General features: G+C 37.6%; 1 protein-coding gene across 1 annotated transcript in view; it reads right to left on the bottom strand.

The window, feature by feature from the left end:
- SEMA3C (semaphorin 3C) overlaps positions 1-19481 on the bottom strand; it is a 116197-nt gene that overhangs the window by 39433 nt on the left and 57283 nt on the right. The window contains exons 3-7 of the mRNA XM_014883459.2: positions 11668-11828; positions 9271-9333; positions 7843-7962; positions 4019-4109; positions 265-384 (exon numbers count right to left, since the gene is read on the bottom strand). Coding sequence (XP_014738945.1) covers positions 265-384; positions 4019-4109; positions 7843-7962; positions 9271-9333; positions 11668-11828 — 555 coding nt within the window. The remainder of the gene's footprint in view (positions 1-264; positions 385-4018; positions 4110-7842; positions 7963-9270; positions 9334-11667; positions 11829-19481) is intronic.

A 19481-nucleotide genomic window follows, 5' to 3' on the forward strand; every position in this document is an offset into this window, starting at 1 on the left:
GGAAAGGTTTTCACACAAGCATCTTGGTTCAGCCTTAATGCAAAAAACGGTCCTCAGGTGGGGTGGCCTAGGAGCTTGGTTCATGCAGGGATCTCTCTACATCTGTGCATTATCTAGTTTGTATTTATACACATTTCTTCATGGTTCAACTTTATCAATGAAATACAGAGACAAGCTCCTGGAAAGATAAGGTCTTTGTTTTAAGCAAAGGAAAGCAGAATCTCTGACACCCATTAAAACTCTGGTAAATTAAAGGCATCTCACCACTCAGCCACTTGGAGTTGTGCTGGTCAGTCCTCACTGCATTCCTCTTGGTCAGACTGCGAAAAATGGCTGCATCCGTCCCCATGAAATCAATATACATTCCTGAAAAAAGCTCTTCATCTGAAAAGAATTGAAATGGAGGGAGAATTGTTATGGCTTTTGGGAAAACAAAAGTTTATTTTAAATTCATCTGCTCTTTATTTACACAGAAGTCTATACAGATAAATAGTGTGTCATGGGAATGAAGTTTTCTCTGATTTACAAAGACTCAACCTAGAATGCATGAGAGCAATCAGATTTTTCTTAGAGACTTTATGGAACTGTACCATTAAGTGCCACAGCACAGCTACATACACAGGAAACCGTTCTTGATAGGAAGTTTAGTTGCTCCATTTGCACTGCCACTTAAAAGGACCACTGGAGAATAAGGCTAGTGTTATCAAAAAGTATCACATTCATTATCTTGAGTCGGCACTTCAAAGAATTTTTTTTTATTTTTTTTTTTTGTTATGGAAGCAGATGAAGTGACTGGGTTGAATTTATTGCTGTTGCAAACTGGTACAACATCCATTGCAGTCAGTGGATCAGTGCCACTTTTTTTTTACCAGCAGCGTTTTTATCACTGTCCCATGCAGCCTCAAGCTGACTTCAGTATTGCAGAGGCCAGACAAGCATATTATTGAACTTAGAGTAATATGGAGCAACAGTTGTCCCCTTTTGTGTACTTGGTTCTTCATATAGGGTCATTATGCTTGAGCAAAATGAGACATGCAACTCCTACATTCACAGAACTGTGAGCTTCCACTCCCTGTGCAGGGCTGAAAACTCAGTCAGTATGTCTATCTATGTTTGAGTCTGTGTGTGTGCATAAACATAAGTATATATAATTAAAATTATAATTACATATACTGTCATTTTCTACTCTGTGAATAACCAAGCAATTTCCACTGACTAATGACAATAAAACCCCAGAGTAGAAAACAGTAGCTAAAATAAACTGTAACTCTCAGAGTGGGAGTGGTGGCTGAATACATTCCAGTACAGCTGGGTCCTTTGATTGATGTTTTTGTCTGTACTCCTGGACTACCCAGAGAGTGTGGTCAAGCTGGCAAGAGTCACAGGCTAAGAAATACTTGAGGCTATTTTCATGCTCTGTATGTGTGTGCGTGTGTTCATAATCAGCATGGAAGACTATTGAGAAGCTCATGAGAGAATCAGGACTCTGGAGACTGTGCTTTTGTGCTGCTAACTGGAGCCTGAACTGAACCCTGGCAGGGCATCCAGCAGCCACTCTTCTGCTGTCACCTTGACCCGAGATGACAAGATTCATACACAGGGGATTTAAGTAATGCATTTGCTGCATGTTGTTGAAGCGTTTACCTCTGGAACAGATATTGACAGAATGATGTTACATCTGTACAAATTTATAAGTGATTCTGTATATTTTCCTCCTTGCCTCAATCCATCAGAACTTTATTCTTATTATGAAACAAATAAGCTGAAAGAGATCAGGTTTCTTGTTCTCACTAAATGTTATGTACAGTATTGTGCATACACACATACAAACACACTCTAGCAATAGTACTATACCATGTAATTTTAATCCTATTACATTTCAACGGTATTACTTATGCCTTAAGCATTCCTAGTGTCTGTTTGCTAATCATGTATTAGAAGAAATCCATCACTTCCACTTCCTTCCAGTAAAATCCTTAAATTCCACACAGTATTTGGTCCGCACAGCACAATGAGTTCACTCTACTTCACTTTGTTACTGGGAAGAATTACTGAACTGATGAGGTATGTCTGCTTTGATAAATACTTCACAGTCTTGGTGGGGAGAGAGACATGCATCCTGCACACTAGTAATGCCAAACTGCTTAAAAGCACATTTTTCATTGCTTTGATGCAAATGCATCTCTGTGCAAAGTTCAAATTTATTTTTATAGCACCACTTTCTTCTGAAGGGTGAATCAGCTTTCCTGCTGTATTCTAGGTCAGCGATGCCCAAAATGGTCAAGAAATTCCACCTGTATTTAAAAACGGTTCTTTAATCCATGAAGTGTTGTTGGTCTGGTGGTATTTACTATCTTCTGAAGCAACGGGAGGGAATTCCTTCTGCAGAAAGCTCAAAGATGAGTCAGTACCTTGACTCAGTCCCCTCATTACAACATCAGCTGAGACTTAGAAAATGTTCACATTTCTGACATGGATAGTGAGGCTAAATTCATTAGAGCTTAACGTTTTTGAAGTGACTGAACTTTGCAACAGAAAGTATAAAATCCAATCTGTCACACAACAAAGACCAAGGAAGATAATTAAAAGTTTATTAAGATGAACAAAGCTGCCACAGACCTATTGTAGAAAAAAATCAGCCTACTGTACAAACAATATTTCAGAAACAATGGTCTTTAATATTGCTCTATAAAATCCAGAAGGAACAAGGAAGGGAAACAGTTACTTCACCTAATAATACCAGAATGGGAATGAATAGCAGTGGACTCATCTATCACTGACTTTGAACAAACATTTTCTTTACACAGTATCTGTAAACACTGTGCCTAGATCACTGTTGAGATAAAGGCGTAAGTGCAGCCAAGGTTCAGAGAAATGTCTAGGTAGCATTTGCCTGTTCTCTAAAGGTGTTCATATATCTGTGAATATTTGTCCTTTGTACTGAATATATAGGCAATGAGGAATCAAAAAAAAAAGCAATTTATATTTTGAACAGGCCATGTAGGACAGACCTTATTACGCTTCCCTTAAGATCTGTAAGACTTTAAAGAAAGTATTTCACACAATATGTAATTGATGCAATTGACTTCCTAGGAAGCTGAATGGCAGAAACATTGCATATTGTTCCCTTGCAAACCTTGGGTGAAATACATAGTACCTGTGTGCAATAAATTTATTTACTAAGAAAGTCTCAAAAATCTGTGCAACTGCTGTTCCCTTCATAGCCAAAAATACAGCAAGAAGCAGGCACATGCTGAAAAATTAGGGTTTTGGCACTATAAGTGTGTGAACATACTGCAAATGCGAAAGGTCAGGTTACACTGGGTATGTGTTTCCAGCTCTTCCTGCTTGAAAAAAAGAAAAGCATCTTTTACAGATGACTTAAGTTGCACAAAGTGTATTCCTCCTTTGAGTTTTCTTGTAGGTGTGCAACAAGCACAGCAGAAATCCTTTATTGTTTCATTTTCTGGCCTTTCAGATGGAAGAAAATTGCAAAATTGGTTGGGTATAAAGCCAATTGAACAATGAAAAGCTTTACAATAGTTGGTGGGCTCTACAGCAGCGATGATAACAAAAATGGAATTCAAAGCATCTGAAGTCTTCAGGCTTTCTTTTCCTGGCTACTCTGAGATTTTAAAAATAATTAAATAAGACACAAGTGCTGTCTAGGATGAACAAGGTCAGAAATCATTCAAATAAAAATGCTAGACAGGGTAATTCAAAGCTTAAACTATTCCTGGGAAAAAATGTGTGATCTGAAAAAGGGAGAATCTTTTGTTTCCTGTGTCTCTTTCCCTTCCAATCACTTACTCCAGCACTACATTTGTCCACCCATCTTAAGCTTCATACAAGCCTTGAAACATGGATGGACCCAGCCCTTGTGCCCACCAGCCAGACCAAAGGCACTGCTCCTGGGAAGCTGAATTCTGTGCCCAGCTCCCGTGGGGTATTCCATCAACCCACCCTACACATGACCACATGGGTTTAGACCCCAGCAACCTGGAGTATCTTTACTTACTGATCATAACAGACACTGTGTTCACGTTAGGGTTGAAAGAACAGCGTCCCTTTCCTGATTCACACTTGGAGTCGATCTTGAAGATTTGTTCCTGCAAAGTAGATTTGTGTGTCACTTCTCGTGTCAGAAACCATTAGATCTAAGCTGGTTTTTACGCCTGTCTGTTCACAGCATTAGCAATGCTCTATTAACAGTGCTCTATTGGGCACTTTTACTGTACTATTGGTAGTTTAACTCTTCTATTTAGAATGCCAGCATCTTGTTAGATAACACTGACACATGGTTATTTTTAAGACTCTTGTTATAAATTCAAGACACTGAATCAAAAAATGTTGTCTCTGTTAAGATTAGGTTGACTGATCTCTGCAATAATATCTGTGGAGATTGCTTCTGTGGTTTTGAAGTTATTTATCATTTAGTTTCTGAATATACTGGTGTACTTATACCTGTCTAGGACATGATAATAAAGTTAATAGAACAATAATACATATAAAATAAAAATTTCTTATGACAACTGTCATTACAGTATAAATCATCTGGTCTTTACTGAGACCTCCAAAATTCCCCAAATGATACTTATTTTCAGCAATACCATCTCTTGTTCTCTTGTATTACTTGTAGAGCTCCAAATCCACAGTGATAGATGATTTATCTATACCTCTTACCATAGCCTGAAATTCCTCTTTTTTTTTTTTTTTTTTAAAGAAATCATGGTACAAGGATTTATTTATATGTTATGTACTTTATGAACAGGAAATACATTTATCAAAGTAGAAGCAATTTGGGCTACAGCTTAAAACACAAACAATCTGAATATCTTTAGAAAATCTGCCCATTTTGGTGCAACTCTTCACTTCTTGGTTCCCAGTAACACTAGCACAGTGTGCTCAGCAAGAAATAACTCAGGCCCAAGCTCATTCCTTAAAACTGCAGTCAGTAATGGCAGATACACTGACCCAACACACACCGACTCCCACACACTGTATACCAAAAACTTCTTCTTAGGCTCCTACAACAAACTTCCAATCTTCAATAAAAAGCCAAAAGACACAATTGCAAGAAAAAAACCCAACAACAATAAATAACCAAACTTAAACATTTCAAAAGAAAATGTAGCTGACAAAAAAATCCAAAGAAAGGCTTCTGTGAGGTCGATGCCAAAAATTAGTTGTTTGAGAAGGGACAACAACTCCTTACATTCCCTTAAGAATTAATGTAAATCACAGGGGAGTGGGGATGCCACACAAATCCCTAAGCAGCCATTTGGCACCAGCAAATTGAAGATTACACCAAGCTCAAATGCACAGCTGCAGCAGGAAGTTTTCATATCATTATCCCCTCTCTTTTCCCCCTCTTCTGTTTTGCCTAATTTAATCTCAGAGATCTTATCTATTGTTTCTGTAATAAATTCTCTAAACAATGTTAAAACATAAGTACGAAGTTTCTAATGTGATCTTGGGTGGTTTCTTTGTTGTTTTTTTTACTTCTAGATTATATGCAGCTTGATTCTAATCCATATTTTCTATATTAAACTCCTATTTACCAATTCAAAATGTTCATTACTCTTCTACTAAACTAGCTCCAGGATTACACTTGATTTTCATATATATTAAACTGCTATTTAGTCTGTAATTATTTCATATAGGGATTACATTTCCTTCTGTTTGCATTTACTTTGACATTAGAATGTATTTGGGTGACTAAGGGAGTAATTACCAAAGACCAAAGTATCAAGTGTGCCAAAGAAGAAAATTAATTGTTTTATAACCTCTGTTTCAGGGAAAAGGGCAAAATTTTGCCTCATCAGTGTAACCCCCATTTTTGTGAGCTTATGTGGAATCCTAGACACCGAAGAGCAAAACAGGCTCAGTTCTTATGATTGTTGGATACCATTCAGTCAGGCTTTGTAGCTTCTAGAAAAAAACAGATGTGCTTTGTAAAATATTCATTTTGCACGTGCAAATATAACCTTTTGTGCATTGAAAACTGTACCAAATTGAAGGCCAAATGATAAAAGCAGAGGAAAAAATGAATTTTCACTAGTTCCATCATCACCGCATAGCTCCTCATTCTGCTCTATCAATTAGTCATGCACAGATATATGCAATGAGTTCAGAAGGAAATTCTTGGGTTTAAACTGTTATGCTATTGTTGGCCTGTACAGTAATGGCTTTGAGCACGAAGTGCCTACAGTCAAGTGTCTCACAGACTCCAGACGTCTGAAACAGCAGTTTATTTAATCAATTGATCATAGGCATGCAGCTATACAGACAGGCTAAGTGAAGCTGGTTCTGCTTTTCCAAGTCATGCATCTTTACTTTTCATTTAAGAAATTTAATGTCTTGCATCATCTGGAGATGTCATTTCCTGCCCTCCCCTCTGTCCCAATCTCATTTACAATCTAAAATAATGAGATTCAAACTTCTCTGGGCTGCAAATTCATTACTTAAGATGATAAAGAGTATTACATTAATTAAAGACAAATGCGATCACTGTTCATGTTCCAAATTATTTTTCAAGAAATAGAATAATGCTGAGGAAAGGTGACCCCTGTTTCAAAATACATCAAAATAAGTTAATGCAAAATTTTTCAAGCAGAAGGATGGATTTACTTACTTAGTTCTGCTTGCTTCTGCTTTTAAATCCAGGCCTACAATCTCTACTTTAAGATAATTTAGTAGGACTGAAAGTGCAGTGATTCCAAGTGCATGCTCTGTTAAGGAAGCTGGAGCCAGGTAGGAATCTACCAAAAGTCACCGAGATCACACTATGCAAACTGACCTGGAGAAACACTGACTAATCACCTCCCTGGCAAACTCTGCAGCAATCTTGGTTCTCGGCCAGAATTCCCATCCCACTCCCAATTAAATCAGTGATGAATTTCTCAGTATCTTCCCGAGAAGCCAGTCCAGCTTTTAAAGCTGCCCTCACATGGCAAAGCTCCAGGTAGCACGCTCTGATCTTCCTTCCCAACACATCTGCTTCCACATTGTTCTGGAAAATATACTGCACACCCCTGTGCCTGCAGACATGAATCTGACCCAAAAGCTACTGAGGTGCTGCCTCCTGCTTAAGTGCCTTTCTTTTTTCCTTCTGGTTGCTTAATTTATTACCTATTACATTTGCACATAAACAAACATTTCACTTTCAAATCAGGAAACTTGGACCATATACTTCTGAAACATCTGGTACTTATACTGAAAACACACTCAGTGAAACTGAATATAGAAAAATTGGAGACCTATCTAACAGTGAAGAAAAACTTACCAACTTCCTCTGGGCACCATCTAGTGGGGCAAAACTTGTGCAGTAGATAAAGTTCCTGAATTGGGATTGCATCTAGATGGTGTTAAGCTGAATTCCAGCAAACCTAACCTGAATAGTTAACCAAATTAAGGGCTTCTCTAAGGAACCAGTAACACATGGAAGTTATAAAAAGTGGACTTTCTATTTTACTTTTCATCTAACTGGCTGTTTCCTTTCAAGTATTTCTTGGGCATTTTTTCCACCAAATGGTAGGAATGAATTCACCAGATAATGTCAAATAAAAAGTACTATCAAATGTATCTCAGCATTTGGTATGACTGTGGAATTTTGGACAACCATCATAATTGAGGCATGGCTTTTGATCATGACTTTGCTTCTAGCTGGCATCAGGTCAGAAAACCACAGACTTTTGCTCTTTTGCTATTTAACATCAGTGAAGGAACCTACGGGACCCCTGATTCTTGCATTTTCAAAACTTTGAGCTTTAGCATCACAGCAGTAGGACGGACCACAAAACCCAGTGACAAAACGAGTGGGTAGAATGGCAAGGGCGTTACCTCAGACCTGCGTCCCCTGTTGACGTAGACGCAGACGGGGCTGAAGGCGCCGCTGCCGCACACGTACAGGTGGGTGCGGTTGTACGACTGCACCACGCGCACGAAATTCCCACAGCCGTGCTGCAGGAAACACAGACAACAGTCACCCCACAGTGGCAAATGCTAGCAGATGTTGGGAACTCTAGGGAATAGACACCACGTATAATTTTAACAGCATCATGAAAACAGCTACTGAGTTTGTCCGTCTCTGGATTTGGACGGCTGCTTCTTTTCGTGTCATTTTGTCTGCTCTGGGAACTGAGCTCTCTCTGATTGAGCACCACTGATGGGCTATAGAGGAGTCCACGTAGCTTTCCCACTTCCATACAGCAATCCAATTTTCATTCACATATTTCTCTTGCATGAGAAGAAGCAGGACCTCTACAGGAAACCAAGGAGTAACCTTAGGAAGTTTCCTTAAGGACACCTCTGAAACAGTTTCTTTTCCTCTGATTTCTTCAACATAAATAGAGATAATTAAAAAGAAAGCAAGTCCAAATATCAGATATTGCTATTTGTATAAACAATTTATTTCCAAAACGTTAAATTGAGGTTTGAAGTCAATTGTTGCTTTGCATTGAAGACCTACAGAAATATCTTCAAATCAGCATGAAAATTAAAACAGAATGCTAAGGGCCACACAGTTCACAGTATTTGATTTACGTTTTTTTCCTTCTCTTTCTTCTCTAAGTCCTTTGTTTTTTACTGTGATCAAGTGTAAATGTACTTTAGGTTGAAAATAGATTTTTTATGAATATTTTTTCTTACCCAGATCCCAGAACTGCTTTCATATTCAGTCATCCAAATCTCACCCAATTCAGTGAGAACTGTATATGTTTTATGAGCACAGGGTTGGAAACTGTGCCATCAGTCATCCTAATGAAAATCGGTTGAGTTAATCCTTGTTTAGGAGACTGCACTGGTTTATTTACTTTTAAAGGCATTGACATTTTTGGTTCAGCAGGAGCCAGCACCATACAACATCATCTGAAGACTGGTGCTCAACTGGGGTCTTCAGATTGCAGACAGTGCTCCTGGGGGGAGCAGCCAGCCAGAGAATTTCCCCACTCTCCAAAGAGCAGCTCAACAGGCTGTTCAGCATCACCCAGGACATATCTGGAAAAGTACTATTACCTAGTTTGATTATCAACAACCAAAAAAGGCGAGGAAATGGACACTGCATATCTTCTCCCATCTGTCAGTCTGAAGGTGCATTCTGTTTACATCACCTGATTTTCCAGAATTTCACTTTGTAGATTGGCTTGCAAAGCATTTCAAAAGAAAAACAAACACTTCTTTCATTTTGCTTTGGCTGCACTCATGGTGCTCTTACTTTATTGCCAAGTACCTGATTTGTGTGTGCGTGTGTGCATGTGGATTATAACTTACCGTAGGATCCTTGCCAGCCATTTTGCACTCTTCAACCTTGTTTGCTGATGCTGGCCAGAAAATCTGTAAGGAAATAAGTATTGTTTAAGTAGTACATTTATTACATAATTTAAAAAATAAATTTCACTGCCTAACTTACACTAGTAGATTAATATTTAGATATAATTTACACTTTGCTTATAAGGAAGAAAGGATTTTTGTTGATAAATAAAACAGTCTTAGCATGCACTAAACAAAATCAAGGTCCAAGTTTTTGGCTGATATATATTAAGTTTATTACACAATTTTAAAGCAAATTAATCTATTTATTTATTTCTTCTAAATAAGAGAGATTTCTCATCACTATTGCCTAAATTACTGCCCATCTTTACTTTTTTACTTTTACTGAACTTGTAGAAATTATTCACACTAGAAACCAGAAGACATAAATATTGAAAGAAGGGTTGTTGTAACAATTTTTTCCAATTTTATCATCAAAGGTTTGGCTAGATTATGATAAAACCTACTTGAAATCCCAAGATTTCACATTGATTTCTTTCAGACAGTTTTTCAAGAAATACTTCAATGTCTGAATGTTTAACTGTAAATATTTTGAGCTTCTTCCATTATTTATTTTGATTTTGAAATAGGAAAGACATCCATTACAAATTTATCCCTAGAAATCTAGTAAGTGACAGAGCCTGATAACATTTAGCCTCAAGATAAAATAAACAATATCATTAAAAGATCTCTGTGTATATATGTACACACACACATATATATGTAGAATTGTGGATTTGAATGTATTTGTATATAGAATTTCTACAGATATATAAGATCAGCAAAGTGAATCTGTTGTTAAATAAACAAATGGAAAGACTGTGTGGAATTACAGAGTCATTCTGAGCCTAATACTGGGTGATCAAATTCACTGCCAGAAAGCTTTGTGTGTTTTTCCTTTCTGTTGATTTTTTTTTTTAATTCTCCAGGCCTGTTGAAATGCCTCACAGCTTTATACTGCAGAAAGCATTACATGTAACAGAGGCCCTCCTATCTAACCAAACTCAGCACAGGATTAAACCCAACCTGCCAAGGACAGGAGAGAGCGTGCCATGCTGGGGCACAGCTCCTGCCAGACCAGGGGTGCTGGCTCACTGCCAGATGGAAATTAGCAATATGGTCACAGAAGGTATTTCAGATCCTAGAAGGCAGCCCCATTTCAGAGGGAGATTTGGGTACCATTAGGAGGAGCGAAGGATGCATTCAGACCATTGAGGAGAGGCATTTAATTTAAATGTGTAAGTTAGAATGAGCCTCCCCGGGCTCCCTGAACAATCAATTCAGGTGGACAGGCATGTCCAGAGGGTGATTCAGAGCAAAGCCTAATTTAACTGTGCTCAATCACTCTCTGGCAGGGCCCCTCTCTCTCCCCTGACACATTAAAAGCCTTGTCTCTTAAGGAAGGCATTTATCTTCCCTGCTGCAAGCCGGGTATGGCTGCCCCTCGGTCCTTCTGAGGTACAGTAGTAAAGCCCACAGATTACAGACTGATGGATTTGGCACACTTCATGGTACACTTTCAGGCAGGGTAGTAGCTGTGATAGTCTAAAGACAGGCAAGACAAAGTCTGTAGACAGGTAATGGCTAAACATCCAAGCTTCTGGGCATGAAAGTACTTCTTTCTGCAGGTCACCTATTTCAAAAGCAGAGAGGTTGAATTTCAACTGGCTTTGGAGACGAGAGGAATTTTTAAGCATTTGATAATGGTATTATTTTCACACAGTGGTTGCCGACTGTTGGAGAGGGAACACAAAGTCCTTGGAAAACACCACCTCAGTAAGTGAGAAGCCAGAAAAGAGGTGGTGTCAAGGGTCAGATGTGGGTCATGGTGCCCAAAAACCCCAAATAAGATGTCAGCTACCCAATTGAAGGGCAAAGGCTGACACAGACATAACAAGGGATTGGAAAATAGTTCCGTGATTAGGGTCCAGAGCACAAAACATATATAAAAAGTAGTATAAGGTTAAGGACAACTCTGCCCTTGCTTTTTTTTTCCCCCTACAGCCTGAGAATGATAGTGTGTATCCTTATTCTTCCTTGAGGATTCTTCTAAAAGTGCAGCTCTGAGCTATCTTATCTGGGAGAGAGGTGGAAAGCATCAAACCACACAGATTTTCCTTGTGAGGTCAGGCCAAGCAGAATATTGCTTCAAAATTAGCAAATAGGTCCATTTTAAACGGTGTTTGAGGAACAGTGTATAGCTTCATCAGCATTACACATGAAACAAGGACTAAAAATTCAGTAAGGTGTGGGCATGGACTTCCATGCAAAATAATAAAATACTATTTTTTTGTCTTAAAATGAAAGGCATGGAGTAAAGCAACCTCAGATTCTCAAAATAAAACTTGAAGAACTTACGCTGAGGGGGTCTTGGCTTATATTGTTAATATTCAGAGACAGAATATGATCTTTACTCCCCACATAGATCCGATCCTGATCTTCATCCATCAATAATATCCTGTAATCCAGGGGGCTGTGGGATATCCTGTGATACTCAGAGGTTTTAGTTTCTTGCAGCTCTGAAATAGTAAAGATAGTAGCTTAGTAAAGCAGTTCACTCACGTTTCTTGCTTCTCAACTGCATTTGTTTCTAAAGACATCTTTGGACAAAAATGGGGTCAGAGAGGGAAGAAAAAGCCTCATTGGACACTCAGTAATAATAAAATGGTTGTTGTAAAACAAATTATCTTTTCCCAGTTTGAATACAATTATTTTGTGCATTAAGTAGATAGACATAGCTCATAAAAAGCAGGCAGCGCTGTTATTCATTCATCTAATTAATTCTTATTTTAATGGATATTATTATTTACAGCTTTGGCTTTTAGGAAGATAATTTATTAAATTAATCAATGTGTTCAATACATTCTGAAGTTTATGACTGCAGAAAATTCACAAGATCAATGAGAATGTAAGAATGTTTTACTTCCTTTTCTTAACAGGGGGCTTTACTAAGAATAAGTTTTTATCATTTTCAAGGTCAAATTTTACTTTGTTCTTCATCACCGTGCGTGGCTTACTTAAAAGAAAAACAGAATTATTCAATGAAGCCTAAATGTGTCTGTTCATTTGCTTGTTTATGGGTTTGGACCAAACTAACAGAACTGTAGAAGGACCTCTATTTTTCTACATAAAACTTTCTTCAGAAAGTGAAGTGAAAACATCCTTTGATCTCAGAAGTGCAGGATCAGGCTTGTTAGAGGAATAGCATAAGCAACTGCAATATAAGTATTACTTGCTGCCCTCAAGAAAGCTCAGGCTTCCCATCTTTACTTGGCCAATATATTTTGGTCCCACTCAGATTGTTTTACTTTTCAGTAATAACAGAAGGGAGATTTCTCAAGAGCTGAGAGTGGAAAAATAAAACCTTAATAATCAATTTGTCTTTGTTAAAATATTTAACATATAATTATGCTTTCTTTCTTCATGAATATTAGAATTGAATTGTGTTCCCTGTGACTCTAAAAGGGTGGCAAATACACAGTACTTATGAAAATGAAGCTCTGTTATAATGTTTATTCATAAATTTAAAATTTGAGACCACAGTTCTCAGTTGCAAACTTTGTCTGGGACAATATAGCCTGTCACTTTTGCTAAAGGTTTTTAAAAGCAAAGTTTTTTGCTCATTCTTTTCCTATGGGAAACAGTAAATGTCTCACACAAAATTAGTTGTCTAAAGCTATTGCCATTTTATAAAACAAAACTCTCCAAACAGAAATATTTTTGTATACGTGCTCTATAAAAAAAAAACAACAACTTGCACCATAAGAAGTGTGCCTAAAGTATGCATCTTCTGCAAAACACATATTTAGCTGAAAGCAAACTTTTTTTCCCCCCAGTTACTTGGAGAGCCATTTTTAGTAGCAGGCAAAAGTGGAAGCCCTAGGATTCCTACCTGTCTAGCAGAGATGAAATGATTGAAATGAATGATTGAAAGAAGACTTATCAGAACATAATTTGCATTGACAAATATGATACATAATTCCAATTAATTTTTTATCATTGTTAAACAGTTTCATGGGAAGATGAAAAATATCCCCAGTTACTAAAAGATAGTTGTGTTTTGATTAATTTATATTTGAGACAGCTTTCAGGAGGCGAGTGCAATTATTTATGGTAATAAAAATACCCAAATAGTATTTATCTTGTCCCTTGACAACAGATAAACATAAATCAAGATTTACAATCTGTGCTTAAAAACTGAAAAAGAACTTGTTAAGTAGATAGGAAAATTATTCACAGTACTTTCAGAAGTCCTTCTTCAGTACTTCAAAAATCCATGTTTTTTTTTCACTTAAAAAAAAATCCTCCCTGTAAGCTTTTAGCTCGGATTGTCCCAGGCACCTGGGACACTGCCTAGCACAGTGCATTAACACCCAGTGCCTTTAGCCCTCTGAAATTCTCACTACCAGTCTCAGACACTTGTGCTCATCCCTTTTCCTGGGGCATTATTAACCTCACCATAACATTTGGCTAAGGTGAAACTGAACCTTCTCCTCACTGCACAATTGATATACCAGGAAAGCAGAGATAAACTGGGAGGGTTTCCCACACAGGAGGAGGTAAATGTGAGCACGGTGATTGCACAACACAATGTCCCCCCTTATTGCCCCACTGACTGACAGTGGTTAACAATGAAAACACCACGGCTGATGTAAAAGATAATCATGATCATGATAATCATGATTGCTTTTAAACAAGAGACAAAAACAGCAACAGATTTCCACAACTTTAATTTACCAAAATCCATTATTTTCTTGGAATTTTAATCTCTTTGAAATTATATTGTTCTTTCCAAGGCTCCTTAAGGGCAATCTGCCTCCATCAAGCTGCTGATGAGAAGAACACCTTATGTCAGGTTACTAGACTAGAGAAACTCAACACTATTCATAAGAGGAAGGAAAGCTGTGAAACAAATACTCTCACACTGATTTATTAGTTTTATTTCTTTTAATGCTGAAGCTTACAGCTTATTACACTCTCTGGACTACCCAAGCAAGTAGTGAGGGAATTTATAACTAATCAAATTTTTTTTCATTCAAAAAAATTTACCACACAATCACCCAAGAAAATTTGATTTTTTAAAGATTTACTGTCTGGTTGTTGTTGCTTGGAGGAGACAGTGGCTGCAAAGATGCTGTATGGTCTTTCAGATTCCTTTTCATCACTCTCAAACAGAAGTTTTTGTCAAAAAATGAACTAGACGTTTACTGACATTCAGAGCAATTCTATTCCATGCTTTGAGAATTTAACCAAACATTGAAAGCAGTAAAACCTATATAAAAAATGATGCTACAGACAGCTCTATAAATATTAAAAATTTTATTTGACAATAAAACAATATAGAAGTAATTTTCATCCTTAATGATACAGAAATAATCTTTGCTCATCGTTTTTCTTCATCAGTTGGTGAATTTTGCTTTTTCTCAGGGATAAAACCAACTTGATCCCTACTATAAGAAATCTGATCTTAGAAGACAGGTGGCTTTAAAAAACAAAAGCTTCAGTGAATTGTCCTTCCAGAATTACACATTATTGAACTGCAGGTTGTGGAGATCCCAGTGACTGAGAGTTCTCTCTGTACACAGTGCACAGCTTACTGACAATTAGACAATTTAAGTCCTACTCTTTAATTATCCTTCTAATCCACCACAAAAAAGTATTATTTTTAAAAATTCATGTTCTCACAGAAGAAATAACAAAATATCTGTGTAATACCTATTACTGACATCACAAAAACCTTTTTAACAAACCTAAATATTCTGGCCAGAACAAACCAATTTCAGCTATTAGAGACAGGGTATCCAGGGAGGTGTAGTTATCACATACAGCCTATTGTAACCAAATTGTCCAGCCTGCATAAGGATAAATGAGATAGATCCATCACGTAGTTCTCTGAATGTCTTATTTAATTACTCATCAAACTTTCATCACTCCTTAATTCAAATTCACTGGTAGCACAATGCTGAAAACAGCCTGACTACAATACTAAGGAATATAATAATCTCTAATATGTAGAGGCAAGACCCTAAGTAACTTCCTTGGTTGACATCTTATAATAATGCTTGATGGATTTGTTACTGAAATTCATGCAATTTTTAGCAGGATCTTCCCAAAATATAGCTTCATTTTTCCAGACTCATACAACCACTCATTACTAAACATTCAACATAATCAAGAATGATTTCCACATAATCAAGAATTATCTTTACATTGCAGGGGTTGGTAACTATAGTCATGATATGCAAGCATCCCTACCCAAGTTCAAAGCACTGAATTCATCCACTAATAAACTGGATAAACTATGACATGTGAGAGACTGCATAGAGTCATGGCTGCAATCTACCATCCTGGATTTCCAGCCTAGCAGGGCTTCTTTGAGCAAGCCCAGGATGGTCTGTCAAGCTTTTAATTCAGGATCCCCTGTGGGAGAGTGCAAGAAATAATATGCTTTCCTCCTCTTTCCTGCTGGCATAAGGATTCAGTCTCAGAAGGCTGTTTATGGGGAATTCCAGAGCAAAAGTAGAGATTTGGTGTCTGTGCCTCAGAAACAAGCAAGGAGTAAAGCACAGCAATCCATTCACACGCAGCACCACAGTTATGGGCACAAACACAGGTTTCCAGGAAGATGGGAAGATGGGCTCCATCTCCCCAGGGAACCTTTGCTGCCCAAATTGGCATGGATTTTATGTAGCCTTAGTGATGTGGAAATCAGCAATGCAATGCTGTTTTATTTTATGTTCTCATGGGGTGTGGGGTGCACAAATCACATGCCTTGTGTACATCTAGCAGCAAGCTCCATGTTAGCCTCTGGTTATGGAGGCTGTAAAACTCTCTTAAGCCTCATTAAGTCTTGAGTTTGTGCCAACAAATATGCCACCCCATGCCAAATGTGCGACTGCAATGTAAAATCTCACCTTCTAGGAACTGGAATGAAACCAATTTTCTTTCTTTCTTTCTTTTTTTTTTTTTTTTTTAAACCCTAGAAGTAAATACTTAAGTAGAACAATGTTTTTGCTTATAACATCAAATGGAAATGGTCCCCTTTTGCCCATAGGTCATGTTTAAGCAGGTGAAAAAGTAATTTGGATATGCAGACACTATGCATAATGTTGCTACCATTGAATGGAATAGTTATGTATTTTAAGAATGTCAGTGAAATCTGAGGTACTTGCAAAGTTACCAAAAATAATTTAAAAACCCCCAAACCAAAAAACTTCACCCAGAAGAAAAGGTCTGTTTTATTTTAGTTTAAATATTTTGCTTTCTACTTTGTATTTACAAATCTCTCTGTTTTGTAACATTTTAGCAGAAATGACTGAAAAAGATTTAGGTAAACGGTATCAGATTTCATAAGAATCTAACAATTGCAATTATTGGTTTTTTGGTTTTATTTTTAATTTTTTTAGTGTAAAGAATGGAATAAATAAATCCATCATTTTTATAGTTTACACAGTACTTGTGGAAATAGTCTGCTATGATATGGCAAGTCTGAGAACACCATTGATTAAATTTTCAATTTTATATATGGAAAGAGAACAAGTAAAGCCAGAATATTTCTTTTCAAAACTTCAGAATGAGTCACCTTTGCACTGTCAATATTCCTTTTCTTTAAAGATATATGTATTGATTCCTTCTGCTTAAGGGGTTGAGATCAGGGAGCTGCTGAAGCATTTTGCCACTGCTCATGCAGTGTTCAAACTAAAACCCATCCCTCAGCCATTCTCAAGTGAATCCCATTGTGAATGGGGACACAGTCATGTCACCAAAGAGCCATAAGTAGCCAGATGTGCTACTGGTGAGTCCCTTTTGTGCCTTAACCACACAGGGCCCAAAAATGCTCAGGTGGACCTTTGACCTTTTCTTTATCTCTTTATCTCTTCTTCATGCATGAGAGTTTTTACTCTTTTCTTTAATGCTGTTACAATGAAATCTGGCTTTTTATATAGAAGGTAATAGCTTCATAAGAACTAGAAATCACAGATGTGCACGCTTGCTTCCTTCTGAATCCATCTGAATAGGGTTTAATTTCAGTTTTATTAAAAAAAAAAAAAGAGCAAACGAAAGGGGAGAAAATAGATTTACAAGTGCTCATAAAATCACAGGCTAACTAATTAACAAGCTCATTTGAATGAGAGAGAAGAAGGGAGCTCAGATAGTACAGGCTGAAACAGAACCGTCTTTTTGCCCAGAGCTAAAATGTGTAATCTGCTAGAAGAAAACTTAATTGCTGCATTTGGAATGAGAGTAAATAACAAGGAAATGTCAATGATATCTAAATATGATCTGGTTTAAATATACACCTTGAATACTTGTGGGTGTATTTGCTACATGAGTTGAGATTGGAATTTAAACATTACTGAACTGAGATAGTGCAGTCTTTTATAAAGGAAAATCAGAGCACCAAGGTGAAGTCTTTGGAGAATCAGGCCCAGAGGTGGCTCTAGCATGTCTGAAGAACAATTTGTCACCTTGAGCAGCTCAACATATACATTAGGAGCACTAAAACACTCAATAGCTCTTTGTGAAGGGGACCATGTGTTGATAGGAAAAGACATACCAGTTAACAGTTGACCTTAAGCAGAGCGTTCACATATGTCAGTAGATTGCCTCTTTTTTCTTTTTTTTTTTTTTTTTTTTAACAATTTGCAAGATACACAAAACTCCTGAAATCCTGGTAACTCACAGACTTTAAAAAAATCGTGATTGAGTATTAACTGGCTTTTAACATTGAGCCTTTTAAAAAGTCGTACCAAAAGGGAAATAATTCATGACAGAGTGCTGTTTTATTAAAATTACTGAAATCTTAACAGAATTTTTCATCTTTTATTTAGTACTTTGAAGAAAAAAGGAGGGGCAGATCCGCTGAGGTGTGGGCAGCTGCCAGTTTTTTGCAGAAGGAATGTGCTTTCTAAGCAAAAGCAAACACATGAGAAGAGAAAGCCACTTACTCGTGTGTGGCAAAATGTATTAACATGGCTTTGTGGCACACTTATCAACCCAAGACACCCCACGACGTTCCATGCCTCCTTATTGAAGCTTTAAATTACGAAGAAGAGAGATGATTTCTTTTTCATTTTCACAGACATTGTCATGTGAAATCATACCACATTCCACAACAGAAAACCCACTCCAAAACAAAGAGAAAGAATGTGTCAATGTTTTTCACAGTTACACAGCTATCCTAAGTCCTGCCAAATATTCCAGTATTGAGATTCCTTCATTGAGCATTATGCAAGACCACCCACACCCTCCAGCCATCTCGTCTCACTGGGCTGTAGACATTTCTGGGCTCAATCTTCAGGTTATTCCTCCATTTACCTCACTGTAAACCTTGAATAACTCCTCTGAAGTCTGCATAGGCATTTCACAATAAAAACATTGAAAAATAGGCTTCCCTTTTGTTAGAAAGTAGCATGCAGTTATAATTTTATATAAATGCAATTTGCATGTTTTATTTCAGAAGATGCTATAAATACTGCCATTCTGGAAAACCTTCCAGAAGATATCTCATTTTTCAAACATTACCTTGCTCTTTTCTGCTCATTATCCTGTCCAGGCCTTGTTCTCATTTTTGGTCCCAAAACAAAAGGGACAACTTTGTCAAGCATGGAGAACCATAAAGATAGGCCAGCTTGGTTTAAGTTCACTGCAGCTGAGTTGTCCATGTCAAATGGGAGCCAGTCTCCTCTGAGCCATGTGTGTAACAGCTCTGCAGCAGGAGAGCTGCTCTCCAAGAGCTGCACAGTTACACAGAGTTTACCCTTTGGTTGCTTTCCAAAACCCATGGAGAGAGAGGGCCCTTGCCACACTGCCTGAAGGCTGCAGAAGCTCAGCCTGGGTGCACACAAGGGCTTTGCCATTGGCACTAGGAATGGGTTTTTTTCCCAGATGCATGAGAGAGAAGCTTTTGGTTGCCAAGTATGACATTATTTTTGAGACAGAGTAAGGAAAAAAGCCACACCCCTGGAGAAGTCAGACAGATTCCACACCGTTTTATTTCTTCTGGGAGAAGTATATCTCTTCATGGCAACCTCTTGTGTTTTCTCTTTTTTCCTAGTGGGCCACCAATCACACTACTGGAAGAATGGCTGCACATCTTCCTGTGATGCTCAGGCACACAGAGAAATGTTCCAAGCAGCGATCAGACTAACTGGACAGCTAAACCCCTGACT

Source organism: Sturnus vulgaris, chromosome 5 (genome assembly GCF_052056855.1).
Source record: "Sturnus vulgaris isolate bStuVul1 chromosome 5, bStuVul1.hap1, whole genome shotgun sequence".
NCBI lineage: Eukaryota > Metazoa > Chordata > Aves > Passeriformes > Sturnidae > Sturnus > Sturnus vulgaris.